Source organism: Mastigoproctus giganteus, chromosome 6, assembly GCF_048544385.1.
Source record: "Mastigoproctus giganteus isolate SK-2022 chromosome 6, ASM4854438v1, whole genome shotgun sequence".
Taxonomy (NCBI): Eukaryota; Metazoa; Arthropoda; class Arachnida; order Uropygi; family Thelyphonidae; genus Mastigoproctus; species Mastigoproctus giganteus.
In genome coordinates, this window is record NC_143580.1 from 229640630 (window position 1) to 229668358 (window position 27729).

The window sequence follows — 27729 nt, forward strand, 5'->3', positions numbered from 1 at the left end:
AATCCTTATTCAAGGCTTCAGATATGATTCTTTGCAGAAGTGTTAGATCAACAAACCATAACCCCACAGGATACACAGAGTTTAATGACTTTTAATAGTCTGACTGCATATTATTCACTATAAATGTCAATAATCTACTCTAATATAACATCATATTCATATAAAAGTAAAATTTATATTACCTTGAATATATATCACATGAATGTTAATTAGTATAGTTTTTGTAGGATAAAATTTAGTCATCAAAAGATTATGCTCACCAATATCCTTGGCAGGATTATGGAAACGTTCAGTAAATTCTCGATAATCAATTAGTCCATCATGGTTAGGCTCACAGCAGCTCATGAGATAATTAATCTCATCACTAAAAATAAAGAAAAACATTAGAAGTTGACTATTCACAGTAACAAAATGATTCAAAATGATATCAGAAAAAAAGAATTATGCATCAGGAAAGACAGAAGCTTTAATTACATTAGACAACAAATTTTCAGCTTATGATATTCTTTTTCTCCAAAAATATAGAATATATCACAGATGTTGATGAGTTGAATTAAAATATGAAGTCAGATATTGTTTAGCAGTCACAGATTTTGAGAGAAATACAAGTTATGCTTGCTGAAATTTTTAATGAAATTTTAACAAGTATGACAGTAAATGGCCTAAAAATAATCAAATCTTAATTAATTCAAAATACTCAATCAAAATTTGATTAAAATTTTTTGGTAAATAACAGAGCAGACAGTTGTCTACTCTGTTGTTGTGCAAAAAATGTTCCCAAAATTTTTCAGAAGGATTTTCACACATCCAATTCCAAAGGATTTAACACTCTTTCACTTTTCTGACCAAAACACTGATGAATGGTAGTAGTAGTAGTAATCGAGGCATGTGATGCAAGAAAGCAAGCTTATGTAGCATCAGCCCAAAAAGAAGAAAAAACAAAAAAAAAACCAACCATTTCACACATCCATTCCCTCTAAACGTTTGTCCAGTTCCTCCTTGAATGTATTGAAGCTATCAACTTCCACAACGACTGATGTAAGTTTGTTCCAGCAATCAATTGCTGGATCATCTAGACAAGACTGCGGTGCGGTAACAGTTAAGACACAGCATGGGTTTGTTAAGGGGAGGTCTTGTCTGACCAATTTGATTTTTTCTTTCTTTTTTTTTTTTTTTATGAAAACCTCAAACACAAGTGGTATTAGTACCTATAGTACTTAGTACCAGGCATGGGTTGGAGGTTGACAAGATGAAAGAGATATTTGTTGACATTAGATTTGAACTTCTGTAGACTGTAATTTTCAGGAAGTACATATGAAGGAAGGAAGGTTGTTCCAGAAAACGGAAGCTGAATGGATAAACAAGTAAATGGATGTTGGCTGCAGAACTATGGATAGGATATCAGGTCAATGGAATGAGGTCATTAATATACAAGAGGAAAAGAGTGGGGGGAAAAGAACTGAACCTTGGAGGACACCAGCATTAGTGGAGAAGTTAGAAGACAGAGAGCCATCTACCATCACCCTCAGTGAGCGATCAGAGAAAAAACTGGATAACCAATTACAAAAAATAGTTGGCAAATCATAAGATGGAAGCTTGTTTAGAAGACCTTTATGCCAAACACGATTGAAAGCCTTTTAGATGTCAAGAGCAGCTGCTTGTGTTTCACCGAACTTTTCCATTGAATTTGTCCATAAATGGGTAACATAAGCAAGAATATCACCAGTGATATTCACCACTGATGGAATCCATATTGGTGATCACTGATCAGACAGAAGGTTTCTAGTAATCCCAGGGGCTCACATCTGGTGAGTATGGGCTTGGCACACCCTGGGTACTGAGCTGGATATCATCATTCTTCTCTTTCACGGTGATTCCTTTCTACTCCTGTCTCTCTCTCTCTCTCTCTCTCTCTCTCTCTCTTTCTTTCAGGGTAACTAGGGATTTTTTTTTTTTTTTTTGCTGCACCAGCATAAGCCGTAGGCTTCCTTGCACTATATGGCTTATAATAATAATAATAATAATAATAGGTAGTTTAAGAATTGGTGTTTAATTAATTTCTCCATTACTTTAGAAATGGTAGAAGTAATTGCAATGGGATGATAATTGGATGGGAGAGATTTGTCACCCTTTTTAGGAACTCGCTGGATATGAGCAAATTTCTAAGCAGAAGGAAAAACACCTTTGGAATAAGAAAGTGAAAAAAGACAGCAAAGAACAGGAATAAGTTTAGGAGCACAGGTTTTGAGAACAAATGGAGAAATACCATCAGGACCTGGAGCTTTCTGAGCATCAAGTTTCATAAAAATCTTTCTGACATCCTTTTGGCGGAAGACCACAGGAGGAATCGAATGGAGTGTGCTAGGAATGTTGGGAGGTGTTTTGACAGAGGTGGGAGCAGAGATGGGCAAAAGTTACAGCCAATAGCTTTGGCAAGAGACGAGAATGCTTGACTAATATTAGGGCAAGAAGCAAGTTTTCTACTCTTAGCCTGTTCAAATCTAGTTGGGACTGATTAATAACTGCTTTACAATTGTTGCGAGCTTTGCTGTAGGCAGAAAATGAAACTGAAGAACTGGAAATAACCCAATTACGATATGCAACGTTCTTCTCTTGAACAGCCTTAGCACATTTATTGGAAAACCAAGATTTAGATAAAGGACAAGATATTAAAGTGGAGTGTGGAATAAAGGATTCCATTCCTACAAGAATAATTTCACTGACATGATCTGAGGAAACATTGACATCAGAAGTTTTGAAACAATAATCCAACCAAGGAATAGAAGAAAAGAAATCTTGCAGGTCATCCCATTTTGCATTCTTGTAATGCCAAACAACACGAGGTTGGGAAAAGCCATGGGATAAAGTCTCGAATGGAGAAGGGTCAGTCAACAAGTTGTGATCTGAGTTGCCTAAAGGAACACTCACTTCGGCCGTGTACTTAGAAGGGTTGTTTGTGAGAAAAAGATCAAGAGTGTTGGCTGTACGGTTAGGATTGTCCGGTATTCTGGTAAGTAAATGAACAATCTGTGCGAAGTCATTAGTAATTGCAAAAGTGTCAGCATCTCGACCAGCTGGGTCAATGTGACTAGAAAAAGAAAGACAGCTGGAGTTGTGAACATTAAAATCACCAAGGAAAATTACCTCACTGTTAGGAAAGTTGGACTGGAGAAAGTCAAGTTGCAAAGAGAGGAAGTCAAAGAGCTCCAATTGATTAGTGGAGTTGGGAGAATGGTAGAGACAACAGATGAATTTGACAGAATGAGGTAGAGAGATTTTAAGGCAGAGAATATCGAAAAGAGGAGATTCCAAATTGCCAGGTCTCTAACAGGCAATATCGGAACAGACATTTGCACAAGTACCACCTTTCAGGTGAAAAGAATCATACAGCGAATAATTTGGACAACTGAGATGAGCAGTAGTTGAATCAACCAATAACTGAGATTCTGTCAAAAAAGTAAATTGGGTTTGACAGACTGCAAGTGGAAATGGACATCGTTGAGATTAGAATTGAGATCACGTATATTTGTGAAATGAACTAGGAAGTGTTTGGGAGGTTTAGATCTTTTCACAGATAAGCTTATTCAATTAGTTTGAAAATTCATGGTGTATTCAATAGTAAGAAATTGTTATTATGGGGACAGATGTTGTATGAAGTAACGAAATTTTTGGATATGACGTACGCATGGTAAGAACATAACCAGATCCTTGACAGAACGTGGCCTCGAAAATGCTCCCCACATACACACTACTCGGACTCCCTCCAGTCACTATCTGGCAGAGTAGAGGTAGCAAGATTATTCACTACTGATCCAGAAGAGTCCTAGAGAGTTACCAATAGGTTCAGTCTGGTATTCTAACTAGCAGCCGTCCTATGAACTCCGTTTTAGAGCTGTACCCATGAAATGTAAGGAAGATTGGATCTGGCCATGATGTCCATCATAACCTCAAAAGTCGTCAGTCATACTGAATGATCGAAGAGATGGGGAAGGGTTGACAGGAACTTAGCTCTGGAGACTAAACATGGGTTCCACCACTTCAAGCCTCCAATAAGCAAAGTGGTGTTATTGCACCAGTTGAAGAGAGTCATCTACCACCTAGTATTGCCTGGAAACACAGAGGGGCGGCATTCCTCCATGTGGTGTGGGTGCCACACCTCGACCACTGCTTACATTGGTTCACATCTGGGTGATCACCCACAGTGTGCTTGCACGTGGGCGTTACACCCAGGATTACTAACAGTCCCACCATCATGAAGGTGCAAGCAGAGGATTTGGCTGTCAGAGACTGTCCAGACTTCGCCGAAATTGGATCCACTTGAGTGTCACCCAAATATCAGTTACATCAGCATTTTAGACTTCAAGGTATCAAGTACAACTTGTCTGGCATATCTGAGAGAATGTCTATGACAACCTCAAGGACCTATTGGATACTATAATGTGGTCACAAAGGAACTGAATGTCAAATATATTTTGATATCATATAATTGGATTTCAGGAAAGCTTTTGATACTGTTGCACATGAAAGACTGCTGTACAAATTGGAGAGGTATGGCATTAAGGGTAATTTGATACAATGGATAAAGGGATGGTTGAGTGGGAGATGACAGAGAGTGGTAATCAATGGACACTGCTCTTCATGGCTGTACAAATTGGAGAGGTATGGCATTAAGGGTAAGTTGATACAATGGATAAAGGGATGGTTGAGTGGAAGACAACAGAGAGTGGTAATTGATGGACACTGCTCTTCATGGACAAATGTTATTAGTGGAGTTCCCCAGAGTTCGGTACTGGGCCCATTTTTGTTTTGTGTATTCATCAATGATACGGATAAAAGTATATCAGGATTAATGTCCAAGTTTGCAGATGATTAGCATTAGCAAAGGCACATGATGCAAGAAAGCAAGCTTATATAGCATCAACCAAAAAAAAAAAAAAAAAACCCCTTATTTCACCCATCCACTTGCTCCAAATGTTTGTCAACTTCTGCCTTGAATCTATTTAAGCTATCAACTTCTACAACGACAGATGGAAGTTTGTTTCAGCAATCAGCCACCCACTGGTTAAAGGCAAACTTCCGCACATCAATCCTACAACCGTCTTTCCTCAATTTAAATTTATGCCCTCTCAGGTGATTATTCTGAGCAAGAGGAAGAATCCCATCCACATTGAGCATGCTCAAACCATTCAAGGCTTTATACACCTCAGTCAGATCACCTTGCATGTGCGCGTCTCCGTAGCCAGGTGGGAAGGAGCAGCAGTGCGTAGCACACGCTTCTTGATTAGACCGGGGTTCGAGACCGTCACCACCAAATACGGAGGATGCGGAAAGGTCAGGGAATGACCACCGCATATCCCGGAGCAATATGGCCTTAGTTGCTAATGCTCCTAAAAACCAAATAACAAACAAACAGCTCTTAATTATGATCTTGCATGTGCCTAGTCTCCAGACACTGTAATTTGTAAAACTTAAGCCTTTCTTCGTAAGAGCAACCATTTGTTCCATTCACTAATTTCAGCAGCTCCACATCCTTCTTGAAATGAGGCCTCCAGACCTGTATACAGTACTCAAGTTGTGGCCTGACCATTGCCTTATAGAAGGGGATAATCACCTCCTTATCCCTGCTAGAAACATTCCTGTATATGATTGACAAGACACCATGAGCTACTCTTGCAGACTGTCTGCACTGCTCAGAAAACTTCATATCTGCCTACACAATTACCCCCAGTCCTTTTCATTCTCTATCACTGTCAGTGTGGTACCACACTGACATCAATGGACACTGCTCCACGAAGAGCAGTGTCCATTGATTACCACTCTCTGTCTTCTCCCCCTCAACCATCCCTTTATTCATAGCAGCAATTTGCCTCCAATGCCACACGTGCTCCAATTTGTGCAGCAGTCTTCCATTTGCAACAGTATCAAAGGCTTTTCTAAGATCCAAATATATGATATCAAAGTTATTCTTTGCATCCAGTTCCTTTGTGACTACATCATAGTATCCAAAGAAATTAGTCAGACAAGACTTCCCCTTAACAAACCCATGCTGTGTCCAAGCTATATGAAATACAGTTTAATCATTTATGATGTAAATTAATAACAGCATGAAATTACTTACGGAGTGTAAATTTTCTGTTGTTCCATAGCCTTTCTAAAATCCTTAGGTGTAATCCAGCCAGTTCTTTTTGTGTCAATTTCCTGTGAATAAAAGAATTCAATATACAATTACCTAAAAAAATTAAGCAAGTGCAGATCATAAAAGATTTTGCTCATTATTCAAATTTAATGCCCAAATAACAGACCTGCCAGATGGCTTTACAGATGAAGTGCAATATTATTTCAGATAATATAATTTATAAGAATACTAAAGTTTCAACAAAACACGCTAAATTTATTTTAACAAGAAAACCAGTTATTTTATATATAGGCTGAAACACAAAACATCTTCCCATGATGAATTAAATTTGTTTTTAAGTTGAGAGAGAGAGAAGCAGTTCTGGTCCATACTTCACTAAAGCATTTATTAGTCAATAATGGTTGCAAATCTGGCAGGATCAGTATGGCAATAAATTGCTTCAATTTAAACAGGAACCTAAGTTGTGGCCCTCAAGCATGCAATCAAATAGGCAAGAGGAGGTGATCCTAACTAGGACGCATATTGGGCATACGTATCTAACCCATATTTATCTCCTCAAGGGGGAAGATCCGCCTATTTGTACATTTTGTCAGACTACACTTACGGTGAGGCATATTCTAATAAATTGCAATCATTATAATAATTATCGAAACAAAATTTTCAAATCGCTTTCACATCTGCAAGAACCTTTGACATTAACACATCTGATTGGAGACAATGCAAATCTAGCTGAGTTTTTTATTTCTTAAAGCAGACGGGATTATTCTACAGATTTTAACTGGTAATTGCATTACCAAATAGAACCAGGCACAATATGGCCTTAGCAGCCCTTGTGCCATTAAACAACATATCAAACAACCAACCAACCATCAATAATTCCTTGATGAGAGAGCCAAAAAAAATTTTCCCTGACTGTTCAACAAATTGTCTCAGCATCAAGTTCAGGAATTTGCAGCGAACAGAGACATTTGATAACTGAATATTCCAAAGAGGATGGTTTAAGGATCATGATGCAAATGGTAAGGTTACATCTATATGAGATTCGTTATATATAAATCAATAACATTTCTTTTTTCAAAATTAAATAAAAACACAGATTGGCTAATGCTCGCACTGCTTCTATTGGAATGAGCAGCAGCCTGGAAAACAAGATGCAGGGTATTTCAGAGACTGCTGGGAGTCATTGCAGTACAGGTAAACCATGGGTTGTGTTTGGGTAGCTAAGAATAGGAACAGGTGCATGTATACTTGCGTGGACACCAATGCTAGGAGTTTGGTAAATAAATTTGATGAATTTGAAGTGTTGGTCAAAACATCAATGGCAAATATTGTTGGGATATCAGAGACATGGTGTCACACAGATATAAGGGATGCAGAACTGGAATTTGGGAAGTACAAAGTGTACAGGAAGGATAGACAGGATAGGAAGAGAGGAAGGGGTTATGCTATTAGTTAAGAAACACATAAAATCCAAGGAAGTGCAGCCAGTTGAAATCGCTGGAGAGTGTAGTGTCGAGTCAGTTTGGTGTGACATAAGCACTGGGAGATCAAAATTGAGAGTAGGAGTGTGTTATGGGCCTAATGACTCTGATGAGTATAGTAAAAAACAGTACAGGGAAATAAAATGGGCAAGTAAATCAGAGAGTCTTATAAGGGGGATTTTAATTGACTGCAATTTGTGGGTTGGTCACTCACACACTAGCAAGGCTTTTGTGGATTTATTGGATGATTGTTTTCTACATCAGCATGTTTGGGAGGCAACTAGAGGGAGTTATACTCTTGATCTGATTATCAGTAGTGATTCTTCATGCATTAAGAATCTGCAGATAAAGGAACCACTAGATGACAGTGATCACAGTGTACTGAATTGGGATTTACTCAAGGAGGTAACTACCATCAGGGGTAAAGGGAAGGGTTTTTGCTTTTGTAAAGGCAACTACAGAGGTCTGAGACAGTATTTAAATTCTATATAGTGGGACCAACTGATGATGTTACCAACAGAAAATTCAAAATGGGAAGCATTCAAAGAATTAATCTTGGAAACTACTAGGCTTTATATACCACCTAAGAAATATTGTCCAATGTTTAGGCTTAAATGGATGTCAGATGAACTAATGAGACATGTGGCAGAGAAGAAAAATGCATGAGACACATATAAATTAATGGGTGACATGGAAGCCTATGATAGATATAAGCTGGTCTGTAACCAAGTCAAAAAGAAGATTAGGCAGGCAAAGGCAGATTATAGGAAATCTTTGGCAAAGGATTCAAAGAAAAACAGAAAAGAGTTCTTTATCTATATAAAATCTAGAAGGAAAGGGATGAATCAGATTGGTCCACTGGATATTCATGGATCAACTGTTGATGATCCTGCTCAGGTGGCTAACAAACCAAATGAGTATTTTGCATCTACATTCACACATGAGTAGTTATTCGGGGAGGGAAATGCCAGAGGTGAATTAAACACTGGCAGTGAGTTAGATGATTTTGTAATAACTGAGAGGAAAGTGGAGGCTGTCTGTTATTTGGTTTTTAGGAGCATTAGCAACTAAGGCCATATTGCTCCAGGGATATGCGGTTGTCATTCCTTGACCTTTCCGCATCCTCAGTATTTGATGGTCACAGGTTTGAACCCGTTCTAATCAAGAAGCGTGTGCTCCATACTGCTGCTCCTGCCCACTTGGCTATGGAGGCGCCAATGGAAAGTGGAGAAGAAATCGTTGAAGATAAACATAAAAAGGCACCAGGGGTGGATGGGATTTATCCAGTTATATTAAAGGAGGCAGCAAAGGAGGTAAGCAAACCCTTGGCCATAATTATGAGAGCTTCCTTGGACTCAGGGGAGGTACCCATGGACTGAACATGAGAAAATGTGATCCCAATTCACAAAGGAGGATCTAAGGGTGACAAGTAATTATAGACCTGTTAGTTTAACTTCTGTTCCAGGGAAATTAATAGAGGCACTGGTTAAAGAAGCACTACAGGGTCATCTAGACAAGACTTCAGTTATAGTTTGGACACAGCATTATTATTATTATTATTAGCCATATGGTGCAAGGAAGCCTAAAGCTTATGCTGCTTCACACAAAAAAAAAAAAAAAAAAAAAAAAAATCCTGCATTATCCAGAGAGAGAGAGAGAGAGAGAGAGAGAGAGAGAGAGAGAGAGAGAGAGAGAGAGAGAGAGAAGTAGAAGGGAATCACCAAGAAAGCAAGAAAGAGAAGAATGATGATAATCAAGACCATATTCACCAGATGTAAGCCCCCGGGTCTTGGTTTTGTTAAGATTATACTATGATGTGGTCACAAAGGAACTGGATGCAGGAAATAACTTTGATATCATATATTTGGATTTGGATCTTAGAAAGGCTTTTGATACTGTTGCATATGGAAGACTGCTGCACAAAGTGGAGCAGTGTGGCATCGGAAGCAAATTGCTGCTACGGATAAAGGGATGGTTGAGCGGGAGAAGACAGAGAGTGGTAATCAATGAACACTGCTCTTCGTGGACTAATGTTATTACTGGACTCCCTCAGGGTTCAATGTTGGGTCCATTGTTGTTTACTGTATTTAAAAATTATATTCAATTCATGATGGTATATCAGGCTTAATTTCCAAGTTTGCAGATGATTCAAAGGTTGGCAGGGTTGTTAAGGACACTAAGGACAGTACGCTGCGGCAACAGGTTCTAGAAAAGATGAGCAGATGGACTGAGAGGTGGCAAATGAAGTTTAACATTGACAAATGTAAAGTACTATATATGGGAAGCAGTAACCACACAGTAATGTATAAACTCTGTGGTACTACACTGACAGTGTTACAGAACGAAAAGGATCCTGGAGTAATTGTGCAGGAAGATATGAAATTTTCTGAGCAGTGCAGACGGTCTACAAGAGTAGCTCATGGTGTCTTGTTAATGATATACAGGAATTTTTCTAGCAAGGATAAGGTGGTGATTATCCCCTTGTATAAGGCAGTGGTCAGACCACACCTTGAGTACTGTATACAGGTCTGGAGGCTTCATTTTAAGAAGGATGTAGAGCTGTTGGAACAAGTACAGAGAAGGGCAACAAGATTAGTGACTACAGTGTCTGGAGACTAGGCACCTGCGAGGTGATCTCATGGAGGTGTATAAAGCCTTGAATGGTTTGAGTATGCTCAATGCTGATGGGATTCTTCCTCTTGCTCAGAATAATCACCTGAGAGGGTATAAATTCAAATTGAGGAAATACGGTTGTAGGATAGATGTGCGGAAGTTTGCCTTTAGCCAGTGGATAGTTGATATGTGGAAAAGACTTTCATCTTTTGTTGTGGAAGTTGATAGCCTAAATAAATTTAGCATTAGCATTAGTAGAGGAATATGATGCAAAAAAGCAAGCAAATTTAAGGCTGAGCTGGACAGGTATTTGGAATAAACAGAGGGGTGAAATGGGAGCTTTTTTTTTTTGGCTGATGCTGCATAAGCTTGCTTTCTTGCATCGTATGCCTCTACTAATGCTAATACATTATGAAATACAGCATACATTTTTAAATTCCTGATTATTAGATGTCTCTTCATGCATTATGTTTGCAGAGCAGTCAGGTGTGGGACATGATACTGCCATGGGGGATGTCTTTGTATGTGTGCAATGCAAGGAGTGTAAGGAAATCAGGTGACAACTCAGCGTTGTTATGGGCCTATATGAGAGCTTGAAAGACAGGGTGGATGCCCTCGAAGGATTACAAGTGAGGGGTCCATCAAGCTCTCAGCTGCCCACACCAATGCCAGAGCTTGCACTTGGTCATCGCGCAACACAGCGGCAACCCCCAAGGCAGAATGCGCTGGTCCCAAAGGAACTAGTAGTTGTTGGTGACTCTATTGTCAGGGAAACGGAAAACATGCTTTGTAAAAAGGATAGATGGAATAGGACCAGGGTATGTCTGCCAGGGACAAAGGTTGATGACGTTGTAGAGCGGATATCATCTTTTAAGGGGACAAAAGGTGATATAGTTGTACACGTTGGCACTAATGATATTAAGAGTAGGAGACCGGCGGAATTACTTAACAAGTACAGGTCACTGATGAAAAAAAGCCGTGAATTAGGGTTGAATTTGAAAGTGTCTGCAATTCTGCCCAGACACGATAGGAGGGAGTATATGATGAGAGCCTTATCTATCAATTTGGCCCTGGAAAGATTGTGCAAGGCCCAAGGGGTAGAATTTTTTTCAGATTGGTCTGTACTTGTTAACAGGAGAGACTGCTTCTACAGGGATGGGATACACTTAAATAGAAAGGGTGCAAGAATGTTTGCTGATGCTATCGAGGCAGTGTTAGGTGGGTCGGAAAACTGCTAGATTGGGGGGATACAAGGACTAATAGATTAACAGTAGCCACTGGCAGAGGTGAAAGTGATTCTTGCACTGCTTCTAATGGAATGAGCCGCAGCCTGGAAAATAAGATGCAGGATATTTCAGAGATTGCTGGGAATCATTGGGGTACAAGTAAACACATGGGTTGTGTTAGGGTAGCTAAGAAAAAGAACAGGTGCATGTATACTTGCGTGTACACCAATGCTAGGAGTTTAGTAAATAAATTTGATGAATTTGAGGTATTGCTCAAAACATCAAAGGCAGATATTGTGGGGATTTCAGAGACGTGGTGTCACACAGATATAAAGAATGCAGAACTGGAATTTGGGGAGTACAATGTCTACAGAAAGGATAGACAGGATAGGAAGGGAGGAGGGGTTATGCTATTAGTTAAAAAACACATAAAATCCAAGGAAGTGAAGCCAGTCGACATCGCTGGACAGTGCAGTGTCGAGTCAGTTTGGTGTGACATAAGCATTGGGAGATCAAAATTGAGAGTAGGAATGTGCTATAGGCCTAATGACTCTGAGGAGTATAATAAGAAACTGTACGGAGAAATAGAGTGGGCCAGTAAATCAGAGAGTCTTATAATGGGGGATTTTAATTTCCCAGATATTGACTGGAATTTGGGGGCTGGTCACTCACACACTAGCAAGGCTTTTGTGGATTTATTGGATGATTGTTTTCTACATCAGCATGTTCGGGAGGCAACTAGAGGGAGTAATACACTAGATTTGATCATCAGTAGTGATTCTTCATGCATTAAGAATCTGCAGATAAATGAACCACTAGGTGGCAGTGATCACAGTGTTCTGAAGTGGGAGTTACTCAAAGAGGTAACTACCATTAGGGGTAAAGGGAAGGGGTATTGCTTTCGTAAAGGCGACTATGATGGACTGAGACAGTATTTAAATTCTATACAGTGGGATCAACTGATGATGTTACCAACAGCAAATTCAAAATGGGAAGCATTCAAAGAACTTATCTTGGAAGCTACTAGGCTTTACATACCAACTAAGAAATATTGTTCAAGGTTTAGGCCTAAATGGATGTCAGATGAACTAATGAGGCATATGGCAGAGAAGAAAAATGCATGGGATACATACAAATTAACACGTGACACAGAAGCCTCTGATAGATACAAGTTGATCTGTAACCAAGTTACAAAGGAGGTTAGGCAGGCGAAGGCAGGTTACGAGAGATCCTTGGCAAGGGATGCGAAGAAAAACAGCAAAGAGTTCTTTACTTATGTAAACTCTAGAAGGAAGGGGATGAATCAGATTGGTCCACTTGATATCGATGGGTCAACTGTTGATGATCCTGCTCAGGTAGCTAACAAACTAAATGAATATTTTGCATCAACATTCACACATGAGGAGTTATTCAGCGAGGGGAATGCCAGAGGTGTATTCAACTCTAGCAGTAAGCTAGAGAATCTTGTAATAACTGGGAGTAAAGTGAAGGAGAAATTGTTGAAGATAAACACAAGAAAGGCACCCGGGATGGATGGGATCTATCCAGTTATATTAAAGGAGGCAGCAAAGGAAGTAAGCAAACCCTTAGCCATAATTATGAGAGCTTCCTTGGACTCAGGGAGGTACCCATGGACTGGAGATGTGCAAATGTGACCCCAATTCACAAAGGAGGATCAAAGGCTGACACAAGTAATTATAGACCTGTGAGTTTAACTTCTGTTCCCGGAAAATTAATGGAGGCACTGGTTAAAGAAGCACTGCAGGATCATCTAGACAAGACTTCAGTTATAGCTTGGACACAGCATGGTTTTGTTAAGGGGAAGTCTTGCCTGACCAATTTGACTGGATACTATGATGCAGTCACAAAAGCACAAAAGAACTGGATGCAGGGAATAACTTTGATATTATATACTTGGATCTTAGAAAGGCTTTTGATACTGTTGCACATGGAAGACTGCTGCACAAATTGGAGCAGTGTGGCATTGGAGGCAAATTGCTGCTATGGATAAAGGGGTGGTTGAGGGGGAGAAGACAGAGAGTGGTAATCAATGGACACTGCTCATCGTGGACTAATGTTATTAGTGGAGTCCCTCAGGGTTCAGTATTGGGTCCTTTATTGTTTTCTGTATTTATAAATGATATTGATGATGGTATATCAAGCTTAATGTCCAAGTTTGCAGACGATACGAAGGTTGGCAGGGTTGTCAAGGACACTACTGACACTATGCTGCTGCAACAGGATCTGGAAAGGTTGAGCAGATGGGCTGAGAGGTGGCAAATGAAGTTTAACATTGACAAATGTAAAGTACTACGTATGGGAAACAGCAACCCCAGAGCAACATATCAACTCTGTGGTACTACACTGACAGTGGTAGAGAATGAAAGGGACCTGGGGGTGGTTGTGCAGGCAGATATGAAGTTCTCTGAGCAGTGCAGACGGGCTGCAAGAGTAGCTCATGGTGTATTGTCAATGATATATAGGAATTTTTCTAGAAGGGATAAGGAGGTGATTATTCCCTTGTATAAGGCAATGGTCAGGCCACACCTAGAGTACTGTATACAGGCCTGGAGGCCTCATTTCAAGAAGGATGTAGAGCTGCTGGAACGAGTACAGAGAAGGGCAACAAGATTAGTGAATGGAACAAAGGGGTGCTCTTAAGAAGAAAGGCTTAAGTTTTGCGAATTACAGTGTCTGGAAACTAGGCACCAGCGAGATGATCTGATAGAGGTGTACAAAGCCTTGAATGGTTTGAGCATGCTCAATGCTGACGGGATTCTTCCTCTTGCTCAGAATAATCACCTGAGAGGGCATAAATTCAAATTGAGGAAAGACAGATGTAGGATAGATGTGCGGAAATTTGCCTTTAGCCAGCGGGTGGTTGGTAGGTGGAACAGACTTCCATCCCTTGTCGTGGAAGTTGATAGCCTAAATAAGTTTAAAGCTCAGCTGGACAGGTATTTCGAACGAACAGAGGGGTGAAGTGGAAGTGGTTATTTTTTTATTTATTTATTTTACTTTATTTTATTTATTTATTTTTTTTTGGCTGATGCTGCATAAGCTTGCTTTCTTGCATCAAATGCCTCTACTAATGCTAAATGCTAATGCTAATTAAGCATCTGCAAATAAAGAAACGAACAAATTTTAACTGTGGAATTCAAGATATAGGGAAGAGGAATCATGATTGTTGGAGTATATGCCCCTACCAATGACACTCCCACAGAGTGTAAAGAAGGATTTTAGAAAGAATTGAGAGAAGTCATGGAAGAAATACCAAGCTCTAAAGAAATCTTCATGATGGGAGACCTGAACTCAAGAGTTGGACAGGCCGAAGATAGATACTAAAGTCGTAGGAAGATGTGGAGAAAATGAAAAGAACAACACTGGAAAGAGATTAATTGAATTTTGTAAACAGCTCAAACTGAAGATTGGTAATACTTTTTTCTTACACCTAGAGATACATAAGTATACATGGATACAAGAAGCAAGTAAACTGGAATCGATGATAGACTGTAATTTTTAAGCAGCAAAGTACAATCCATATTATTGTTATTATTATTATTATTATTATTATTAGCTATATGGTGCAAGGAAGCCTGAGGCTTATGCTGCACCAGCCAAAAAAAAATTCCCCGAGTTACCCTGTGAGAGAGAGAGAGAGAGAGTGTCAAAAGGGAATCACCAAGAAGGAGAAGAATGATGATATCCAGCTCAGGACTCTGGGGGTGCCAAGCCCATACTCACCAGATGTGTGCCCCTGGGTGTCAGAGCACAAAGAGAAGCAAACTGTGGATCTGATCATTTTCTGGTGAATTTCCGTGGATTTACCAAAGAGGAAAGAAAGGAAATAAGGAAATAACTATGAACCCAAAAATGAACAAATCGATGATAACAGGTTCAATATTGAATCCTTAAATGAGGAGAATATTGTGGATTTCTACAGAAGACTAAACCACAAATTAGATGACAGTTATGGAAAGAATACAAGCGACATTTATGAGCACTTAGAAACAACAGTAATGAAGATTGCAGGAGAAGTATTGGGCAGAGTGGATAAAAAGACACCAAATACCTGTATGAATTCGGAATTAAAAGAATTAATTAAAGGAAAAAAGGATGCATACCTCAGATGGCTTAGCTTTAAAAGTGATGAACATAGGAGCATCTATAGGGAGAAAAATAAAGAAGTAAGGACTAAAATTGGGTAAGCAAAAAATGAGGGATAGAACCTGTGCGGAAATAAACAGCAAGATAGGATGTGAGAGATCTGCTGCAGCATGGAAGGTGCTGAAGAGCTTGTGACAATCACATAAACAAAAGGCTAATCTGGGTGTAATAAAATTAGAAGAATGGTGTATATATTATGAAGAGCTACTGAGTGAGAACAAGGAAGAATTTAGAGATAACGAAGTTGAAAATGCCTGGACAGGAGAAGTAAGGATTAGCTTTGAGGATGTACAAACAGAAGTAAAAAAAGGAAAAAAACAGAAAGGTACCGGGACCTGGAGGAAATCACATGGAGTTACTAAAAAACGGAGGAGAGAAGATCATCTCACTACTGACGAAATTATTTAACAAAATTTGTAAAGGGGAAGAAATACCATCAGAGATGACACTGGGATACATCACTCCTGTGTTTAAGAAAAGGAGATAGAAGAAATTGCTCAAATTACAGAGGAATCTGTGTTTTAAACCCATTCGTGCAGGATGTGGACTACATGTGTATGTGGGATACTGAAAACTAAACAAGAGAAAGAAATGAGGATTTCGGAAGAGCAGTGTGGATTTACAGCTGGACATTCTTGTATTGACCATCTATTAATGGTCAAGCAGATTCTGGAAAACTGCCAAGCTACTGGACAGAATATAGGATTAGTGTTTATTGACTTGGAAAAAGTTTACAATAGTGTCCCAGAAAGAAAATATGTCAATACGACAACCACTGATTGACATAATTAGAAAAATGTATGAAAATAACGCTTGCTACAGGGGTGCTGTTTATCCCCCACCTTATTCAAGTTGTACCTGGAAGTGACTCTGGATGCTTGGTCCCAAAGATGCAGATCAATGGGTGTGGATTATGTGTGGATCAAAACATTCACCTTTCAAACATTTTGTTTGCAGATGACCAGATACTGATTGTGCAGGATGCTGACTATATGTGTAGAAAGCTATTGGAACAATATAAAATATGTGGTTTGAGATTAAACTTCAGTAAGACAGAATATATGAATCCAACAGGGGACATTTTGAATATTAATGGAACACCAATAAAGAATGTGAAGCAGTTTAAATATTTAGGAGATATTGTGCAGATGGGCGGCTCATCTGAAGATGAGATTGCAAAAAGAATTAATGAGGGAAGAAAGGTCTTGGGAATGCTGAACCCAGTATTATGGAGCAATAATATTCTTAAAAATCAAATGATTAATATATAATGCAATTTTCCAGCATATCCTACTACATGGATCTGAGGTTTGGACTATAAAGAAAAGGCAAAAGAAGAAATTATTAGCTGTCCAGATGAATTTTTGGAGATCAGCCTGAAGATCTAAATTGGAAAGTCAGGAACAAAGATATAAGAAATGCAATGAATGTTCAAAAAAACACCATAGACAGAATAGAATATAAAAGACTAGATTGGTATGGACACGTTATGGGAATTGGGGGAAGAGAGGCTGCCAAAAAAAGCAATGGAATGGATACCCCCCCTAGAAGGAAAAAGAGAGGAAGACCTAGAAGCACATGGATGGAGGGAGTGAGGGTGGCTATGGAAAAGAGTAAATTGAAGAATGGGGACTGGGAGGACAGAAAGAGTGGAGGAACAAAAATAAATATAACAAAAAAAAAAAAAAAAAAAGTTGGGTCGAGGATAACCATTGATACAATGGAGAAATCCAAGAAGAAGAAGAAGAAATAAAGGGACCACTAAGTGGCAGTTATCACATTGTATTTATATGTGGGATTTTACTTAAATATATAGTTACTGTCAAAGGCAAAAAGAAGGACTTTTGCTTTCATAAAGATGACTATAATGGTTTTTAAATTCAGTTTTTAAATTCTATTCAGGGAACAAATAATGATGTTACCAACAACAAATTCTAAATGGGAAGCATTCAGAGAAGTAATCATAGATGCTAATGGCTTTATATACCAATTAAATGGCTTTATATACCAATTAAGAGATACTGTTCAATGTTTAGATGACCTAACTAGATGTCAGATGAACTGATGAGACTTGTGGTGGAGAATAAAAATTCATAGATGCATATAAAGTATCAGTGATACAGAGGTGTACGGTAGATATAAACTAGAATGTAAAGGAAACTAGCAAGGGCTTCTTTACTTATGTAAACAGTAGAAGGAAAATGGATGAATTACACTGGCTAACTTTATAGCGGTGGTTTAACTGTTGATGATCCAACTCAGGTTGCTGGCAAACAATAAGTATTTTGCATCTACATTCACACATGAGGATTTCTTTAGGGAAGGGTATGCCAGAAGTGTATCATATTCTAACAGGGAGCTAAAGTATTTTGTAATAACAGAAAGGAAAGTGTAACAGAAATTGTTCAAGTTAAACATAAAAAGGTACCTGGGGTAGATGGGATCTACCCAATTATATTAAGAGAGATAGCAGAAGTAAGCAAACCTTTTAAGGGCACAAAAGGTGATATAGTTGTACACGTTGGCACTAATGATATTAAGTGTAGGAGACCGGCGGAATTACTTAAAAAGTACAGGTCACTGTTGAAAAAATGCCCAGACACGATAGGAGGGAGTATATGATGAGAGCCCTGTCGATCAATTCGGCCCTGGAAAGATTGTGCAAGGCTCAAGGGATAGAATTTTTTTCAGCCTGGTCTGTACTTGTTAACAGGAGAGACTGCTTCTACAAGGATGGGATACACTTAAATAGAAAGGGTGCAAGAATGTTTGCTGATGCTATCGAGGCAGTGTTAGGTGGGTCGGAAAACTGCTAGATTGGGGGGGGGGATACAAGGACTAATAGATTAACAGTAGCCACTGGCAGAGGTGAAAGTGATTCTTGCACTGCTTCTATTGGAATGAGCAGCAGCAGCTTGGAAAATAAGATGCAGGATATTTCAGAGACTGCTGGGAGTCATTGCGGTACAAGTAAACACATGGGTTGTGTTAGGGTAGCTAAGAAAAAGAACAGGTGCATGTACACCAATGCTAGGAGTTTGGTAAATAAATTTGATGAATTTGAGGTATTGCCCAAAGCATCAAAGGCGGATATTGTTGGGACATCAGAGACGTGGTGTCACACAGATATAAGTAATGCAGAACTGGAATTTGGGGAGTACAACGTCTACAGAAAGGATAGACAGGAGAGGAAGGGAGGAGGGGTTATGCTATTAGTTAAGAAACACATAAAATCCAAGGAAGTGAAGCCAGTCGACATCGCTGGACAGTGCAGTGTCGAGTCAGTGCTATAGGCCTAATGACTCTGATGAGTATAATAAGATACTGTACAGGGAAATAGAGTGGACCAGTAAATCAGAGAGTCTTATAATGGGGGATTTTAATTTCCTAGATATTGACTGCAATTTGTGGGTTGGTCACTCACACACCAGCAAGGCTTTTGGGGATTTATTGGATGGCTGTTTTCTAAATCAGCATGTTCAGGAGGCAACTAGAGGGAGCAATACTCTTGATTTGATTATCAGTAGTGATTCTTCATGCATTAAGAATCTGCAGATACAGGAACCACTAGGTGGCAGTGATCACAGTGTGCTGAAGTGGGATTTACTCAAGGAGGTAACTACCATCAGGGGTAAAGGGAAGGGTTATTGCTTTCGTAAAGGCGACTACGATGGTCTGAGACAGTATTTAAATTCTATACAGTGGGACCAACTGATGATGTTACCAACAGCAAACTCAAAATGGGAAGCATTCAAAGAACATCTTGGAAGCTAATAGGCTTTACATACCAACTAAGAAATATTGTTCAAGGTTCAGGCCTAAATGGATGTCAGAAGAAAAATGCATGGGATACATATAAATTAACATGTGACACAGAAGCCTATGATAGATATAAGTTGATCTGTAACCAAGTTACAAAGGAAGTTAGGCAGGTGAAGGCAGATTACGAGAAATCTTTGGCAAGGGATGCAAAGAAAAACAGCAAGGAGTTCTTTACTTATGTAAACTCTAGAAGGAAGGGGATAAATCAGATTGGTCCACTTGATATCGTTAGTTCAACTGTTAATGATCCTGCTCAGGTAGCTAACAAACTAAATCAATATTTTGCATCTACCTTCACACATGAGGAGTTATTCAGGAAGTGGAATGCCATAGATGAAGTAAACACTGGCAGTGAGCTAGATGATATTGTAATAATTGAGAGTAAAGTGGAGGAGAAATTGTTGAAGATAAATACAAGAAAGGCACCTGGGGTGGATGGGATCTATCCAGTTATATTAAAGGAGGCAGCAAAGGAAGTAAGCAATCCGTTAGCCATAATTATGAGCGCTTCCTTGGACTCAGGGGAGGTACCGACAGACTGGAGATGTGCAAATGTAACCCCAATTCACAAAGGAGGATCAAAGGGCGACACAAGTAATTATAGACCTGTGAGTTTAACTTCTGTTCCAGGAAAATTAATGGAAGCACTGGTTAAAGAAGCACTGCAGGATCATCTTGACAAGAATTCAGTTATAGCTCAGACACAGCATGGTTTTGTTAAGGGAAGGTCTTGCCTGACCAATTTGATTGGATACTATGATGTAGTCACAAAACAATTGGATGCAGAGAATAACTTTGATATTATATATTTGGATCTTAGAAAGGCTTTTGATACTATTGCACATGGAAGACTGCTGCACAAATTGGAGCAGTTTGGCACTGGTGGCAAATTGTTGCTATAGATAAAGGGATGGTTGAGTGACAGAAGACAGAGAGTGGTAATTAATGGACACTGCTCATCGTGGACTAATGTTATTAGTGGAGTCCCTCAGGGTTGGGTCCATTGTTGTTTTCTGTATTTATAAATAATATTGATGATGGTATATCAAGCTTAATGTCCAAGTTTGCAGACGATACAAAGGTTGGCAGGGTTGTTAAGGACTCTACTGACGCTATGCTGCTGCAACAGGATCTGGAAAGGTTAAGCAGATGGGCTGAGAAGTGGCAAATGAAGTTTAACATTGACAAATATAAAGTACTACATATGGGAAACAGCAACCCCAGAGCAACGTATCAACTCTGTGGTACTACACTGACAGTGATAGAGAATGAAAAGGTCCTGGGGGTGGTTTTGCAGGCAGATATGAAGTTCTCTGAGCAGTGCAGACGGGCTGCAAGAGTAGCTCATGGTGTCTTATCAATGATATACAGGAATTTTTCTAGCAGGAATAGGGAGATGATTATTCCCTTGTATAAGGCAATGGTCAGGCCGCACCTTGAGTACTGTATACAGGTCTGGAGGCCTCATTTGAAGAAGGAAATAGATCTGCTGGAACGAGTACAGTGAAGGGCAACAAGGTTAGCGAATGGAACGAAGGGTTGCTCTTACGAAGAAAGGCTTAAGTTTTGCAAATTACAGTGTCTGGAGACTAGGCACCGGCGAGGTGATCTGACAGAGGTGTATAAAGCCTTGAATGGTTTGAGCATGCTCAATGCTGATGGGATTGTAGCAAAAATGGTTGGAGGGGCACCTGACAGGTGCTTATTTCATTTTTAATTGTTGGGAAACATTTTGGGTGTTTTTGAATTCTGCTGGAACAATGCCAGTATGTAATCTTTTCTCAATGGATTGTAGTGCTTATTGTATGTAAATTTTTAAGTTTAAAAAAATATATAAAAATTTTTAAAACAAGCTGTGTGTTTTACACATTTTATTCTCAAAAAAATATACATATTAATTTTAATAAAAATTACAAAAAAAGCATATTGGAATTAAAATAGAAGCGTTATTTACTTAGTCTCTTCCATTTTCCAATTTAAAAGACTGTTCATGTAGTTTCAAATAGTGCATGCACATAAATTTCTACTTATTATGTATATAAATATTATTAAAAGAGTTTTTAAAAATTTATTATTATTTTTACAGTATAAAGACAGCATAAAATATTTCCTATTTTGAGAGATCAGATAACATGAAATCTGACCTGCTCTCAAAATGACTGCTAATCTGCAGGAAGCAATATACAATATTTCAAATTTTACATGCTGAGAAGGGCACCAATGTTGAAATGAATTTTAAAATAAGCCTGAAAATGGAAGTAACTGATAGTATCAAATATATATATATATCTTTCAAAATCAACTAGGGTAAGACAGTAGTTGTTTATTGATCTAGTAAGAGACAAAAAACAAGTAACTTTAAATTTTAAACAAACACAGTATCGGTTTTTCTCTGGTACCATGCAATTTCTTCAAGCAAAATCCAAATACTGTACTTTCAAAAATGGGTAGTGGGGCACCTAATATGTTCTTGTAGCCAATTTCTATAAGAAAATCATTTCACAAACTATTACAGTAAAAGTCTGACTATATTTAGGAAAGGTGCCTCCGTAGCCAGGTGGGAAGGAGCAACAGCACGTAGCACACGCTTCTTGATTAGACCAGGGTTCGAGCCCATCACCACCAAATACGGAGGATGGGGAAAGGGCAAGGGAATGACCACCGCATATTCCCAGAGCAATATGGCCTTAGTTGCTAATGCTCCTAACAATCAAATAACAAACAAACATATTTAGGAAAGTAGAAAAAAATTCAGATTTTTAATTATTGATTAATGGTTAACACGGGAACATTATTTTTGAGGGGCACCTATGAAGTGTCCCACGACTACTGACAGGTTAAAGTTTTTTAATAAGTTCTTTGTCCCTTTTGTCTCAAATCTCAGCTGAATAATTTTATCATTAATATAATAAATATTTTGTTTTTTGTTGTACCAATAAAAAACAAACTATTTATAATACAGAGTGTGGCAAAAAAGTAATGAGACTGAAAAAAATATATATATAAAAAAAGTATTGCTAAGGGAGAGGGTACTAGAGAAGCAAAGAAGTATGATCTTAGTAGCCCCGCCAACCCAAACCAGTTGGCTATAAGTTGCTTTTTTGTATGGATGTTTTCTTTGTGCATTGTATCTAACATCACTATGAGAAATCAAAAAAATGGAATAACAGATCAACATCAAGTTTTGTATAAGCATCAAGCATCAAGTTTTGCTGGGGAAAAGTCCCACTGAAACATATGAAAGGTATGTTTCAGTGGAACTTTTACTTTTCAGTGGTATTATGAACAGCTTGTGGGTATAAGGTTCTGTCCTGAGCACAAATATTTTGATAGTTTTAGCATTTTAAAGAGGGCATAGAGTATGTAGCAGATGATCTTTGAAGTGAATGACTAAAAATGACCTGCTGCCTAAATTGGTGGAAAAGTACATAATTTACTAGCAAATGACTACTAATGAAAATGATAGCAAGTAATTTAAATATGAATAAGGAACTGATAATGTCTATAATTACTGCAAACTTGGGAAAACAAAATGTTTGTGCAAAGTTTGTTTCATACTATTTACATGACGTGGAAAAACTCAGATGATTGGATGCTTGCAAAGATTTTGTTCAAACAGCTGACAGTAAACCTGGTTTCCTAAACAGCATTATTACTGGGGACAAGAGTTGGCATTTCCCGTAATAAAAATTGAGACTGAAAGGATGTCGATTTGATAGTATTTATGACGTTTAGAAGAATGTGACAGCAGAACTAAATGCCATCACAGTAGACAAGTTTTCCAAGTCTTTTCAAAGCTTGTATAAATGTACTGTAACAAGTGTATTTAGTCCTTTGGGGACTGTTTTGAGGGAAAAGAGTAATAAAATATTTTTTCCTTATCCACATATTCCCTTATTTGAATTTGGTCAAATTACTTTTTTTTGCCAGACTGTGTACATAGCGAATATTAATACTAATACTAAATAATTAAAAGTGTTGTGGTTTTAGACACAATAAAGCTAATCAATTTAAAACTACAATTTTTTTTCTCATTTCTTCTGTGTACTGTTACAATATTTTTAAATAAAGCTAGGATATAAGAATCCTTGGATGAAAATCTTTGCTTTAGTGCATCACAAAAGTGGCTAGTGTGATTAACTCAAAATAACACTTAGGAATACAGGTATCCCTTGACTTACCAGCTTAATGTGTTCCTAGTATTATTTCAGAAAATAATGTAATAAGACTGGATTGTGTTCTAGATCTACTGAACTATTTTCATGGCTGTCCTTGTTAATATAATGGCTTATAAGTGTTTAGAATATTATTATAATTGCATATAGCCAATATGATTACAAATACTTATGGACATTCAGTAATAATTGTGAAAAGGTAATAGTAAGAGGCCTACATTCAAGCAGAATAGTTTTAACACTTAGAACTGTTAAGGAACTTAAAACTTGATATTAAAATAATATACAAAATTAGGATGCAATGCAAAACTCAGAACAAATTAAAAGATAAAAGTGTGTGTGTATGCACACTCTAAAACAACAAAACTTAATTGAACTTGAACATGGAGAGACATGGCTATCCTGCTGATGGACAGTTGATCACATGACAAACATGTAAAAGAGCTTTGTAGCAGGTAGGAGTTTTTAAAATAAAGTTCTGCCCAAATGAGTAGTCCTGAAAATATCTGTACAGTTCCAAATATTTTTATCTGAATATATACAGTAGAATTTGTATGGCTCTAAAAATTAGTCAACAAAAATTTCCAGTGTCATGCCAATTACAGACTTGTGCTAACTCAAAATGAGTTAGCACAAGTCTGTATATTTTGAACCTGTGCAACTCGAGGGATATCCATATCTCTTTTGTTCCACCAAGAAACTAACTTACCAATCTTTTGACATTGCTAATATACATTTTTTAAACATGCTATAAATTAACACTAGAAAAGGAGATTGTGATTTCAAAAATAAAAAGAATATATATATACTTACCTGAAAACCTGCAGATGAAGTTAGTTCCTTAAGCTTGAGAAACATATCGAAGAACTTCAGGATTAACTAATTTTAAGGAGAGAGAAAGAGAGAGAGAAAGAAATAGTAAGGAAAAAGATAGAGAATAAGAAAGGTAAAAAGAATGGCAATGGGTTGTCTTCATAAATATGCAATGTTGCCAGCTGGTATATCAGGATTAGATGTTAAAGGACTAGTTATTTAGTCAGAGAGAGAGAGACAGAGAGAGGGAGAGACAGAAAGAGAGAGAGAGAGAGAGAGAGAGAGAGAGAGAGAGAGAGAGAGAGAGAGAGAGAGAGAGAGCTGTGTGAGAAAGGACAGTACAAATAATTGTTGCGTTTTTTTCAAATATTTAGTAACTGTGCTCACCGTAATAGTAGGGGATGAGATGAGTTCAGTCAATTTCAGGAACATATTGAAGAAGCGCAGGATCATCTGTATATGACAGGAAGTATTTACTCAGTAGGATCTTTTAACTTTTAGATTGTATTTGGCCTTAGTTTTTTTTTTAATTAAAGCAATTCAAAATTATAAAAAAAATAGAGATTTTTGTATTTTTTTATTACAAAAATCTCTGGCTAAAAAAATACAAAAAATTAGCAACAAAAATTCTGAGCCAAAAAAAACTCTATAAAGGGAAAAAATTAAAAAAACGGGAGACTTCTACAAAAATATAATAAAAAATGGGACAATAATTATTTATACACTATTACTATGGGGTCATGGGAGCTATTCAGAGAATGTGAATAATTAAAACATTGAATTAATACAGTTTGAACCCACTTATAACAAATCCAAGAGGGATAACATAGTTTTATTTTTCCCAACTATGTGCTGGATTGGTACAATAAAAATTCCAAAATAATGCCAACAAATCCAAGATGTTATAAAATTTATAAAATCACAGCTGTTTCATAAGATTACACATGAATATGTTATATAACATCACTAAGCAGAAATTTTTAAAGTTAAATTGTAAGGTTCTTTAAGATGTGTTGAATATGAAGTTAAAAAGAATTTATTATGCATTTCAACAATCTCTGTTTAAATGATATCACAGCAAATACTTGGTTCTTTTTCCCTGCTCATTATTTCTAGATCAAATATATCCTTGCTATGTATGTTTGAATATGTGTGCGTGTTACTCCATATTTTTTAATTTACATTGTGTATCATATTGGTTCAAAGACAGAAGGTTTGTGAATTAAAAAAAAAAAAAAGCAATGTTGAAATAAGATTTATTTAAAAATAAGGAAAATGTGCATATGGTATAATATAGGATATAATCTGTTGTGTGTGTGTGTGTGTGTGTGTGTGTGAGAGAGAGAGAGAGAGAGAGAGAGAGAGAGAGAGAGAGAGAGAGAGAGAGAGAGAGAGAACACCTTTTGTGCTTCATAAAGATGCAGTAGTTTTGTTGTAAAAAAATATAAAAATATTCATGTCCTTTTAAGTGCAAGAAGTAGTACAAAATGTACCCCACTAACATAACAGGAGAATGAGATTTAAGCAAATAATAAAACTGATAAACAAAAATGCCATAATATTCTGAATATACACTGATGTCTCAAAACAACAAATGTGCTGCTTGATATTACAACAATAGAATCTAATGAATGTTGAAAGATTTTTATGAATATAATCAGATCACATACATATGTATGGAATGTAAGCAGTTGTAATCTACACTATGTTACCAAAAATATCAGGACATTAAGAGAAATATTTATTTATTTTTGGTATTTAATAAAAGGAATACAAGATCCAATGTACTTTGAAGTACTGGTTGAATATTGTCATGTACTCATGATAACAGTGGATGAGTGCTCTTTCACTGGTTTTCATAGGAGTGTGGGTTGAAATTTTTTCCTGAGTGCTAAAATTCATGAGTGGAAATAATTTTATTATATTGTCTATAAGCAGTACTCTGAACAAAAAAAAACAAAGGTAAGTGCCTTTTTACATTTAAAATTACTACTGCTATTAACAGTTCCAAAACATGTGCTCATAATCATAACTGTATTATGCTTGTATGAAAATGTATGTATTTCCAGGATGAAAACCATGGAAAAACTTATGCAGGAAAACTCAACATGCTCTGCCTGATATTGGCTAACTACAGCCTCAAATGAAGAGGACTTTAGATAAATTCTTCTAATCATTGACAGATGGGAATCAAACCTAAATTTCTATAAATGAGTGACAAATGGCAAAATGACCATACTGTCATGATGGAGTTACACTCAGTGATCACTGAATTATGACCACCCCATCTGTAATGGACTATGTTGCATAGCTCACAGTATGAAAACCAAACAGTTTTATATGCTAGTGCAGCAGTAATCTGCATCTGGTTGTCAAGTCAAAGTGATAAAGTAGCAGTTATGGGATGAAGTAAAGATATCAAGGAGTTTCAAAAGGGCACGACACCACTGTGAAAAGGCCAGCTCCTCTGAATATGACACCACTGCACCATTGATGTTCATTTACCTTCATAAGGAAAGGCTTCTGGGTGGAAGATCATCTGTGGAACCTTTACTGATGCAATGTTCTGCATGTAAATACACTGACAACTGCTCTGTGCACTAACCTCTTGTATAATTCTTTGGCAAATTTGGTTATGTTTTTCTAGACAATACAACCAACTGTTTGGAGATCTGTAATTAAAATATATGGCCTACCTGGTTGCTGTTCAATTTTGGCAAAGACACCTGATATGATTTTCAGAATGTCAAAATCCTCTGAAATCTGTTGTGTAAGTCCTACCCATTGGTTACCTACCAACTGTCTATGATCAAATCCATCAAGTTCATTTATCTGTGGAATGCTGATTGTAAATGACATCTCTGTCTTCTGTAGCTTTATGTATATTTCTGTGCTATCACAGAAATATACATAAAGATCCTCTAAAATATTTACATAAAATGTGCTTATTTGTTAGTGTCCCAGTACTTTTGGTAAAACAATGTACAACACTCTAGACACCACACAATTCAAATTTGGGTAACATAATTACTAATGAGAGTTTGTAATATTCTTGTGCTGCTTGTAGTTACACCCCTACTCTGGAAGATACTATCACTTTGAATAAAGAATGCTGCATCAAGGGGTACATCCTGGTCTGCAGAGTGTGGGCATTTTTTATTATTATTATGACCATATAATCCAATGGCTATTAGATAGTGTGGGTAGCACTGATGATATCATGCAAGAGGATTCATCAATATAGGATCACTGGGAAAGAACTCTAACATTTCAAAACTTTGTCTCTGAATACAAAA

General features: G+C 37.6%; 1 protein-coding gene across 1 annotated transcript in view; it reads right to left on the minus strand.

The window, feature by feature from the left end:
• RyR (Ryanodine receptor) overlaps positions 1-27729 on the minus strand; it is an 841404-nt gene that overhangs the window by 163837 nt on the left and 649838 nt on the right. The window contains exons 79-81 of the mRNA XM_090376454.1: positions 24434-24499; positions 6119-6198; positions 261-364 (exon numbers count right to left, since the gene is read on the minus strand). Coding sequence (XP_090232580.1) covers positions 261-364; positions 6119-6198; positions 24434-24499 — 250 coding nt within the window. The remainder of the gene's footprint in view (positions 1-260; positions 365-6118; positions 6199-24433; positions 24500-27729) is intronic.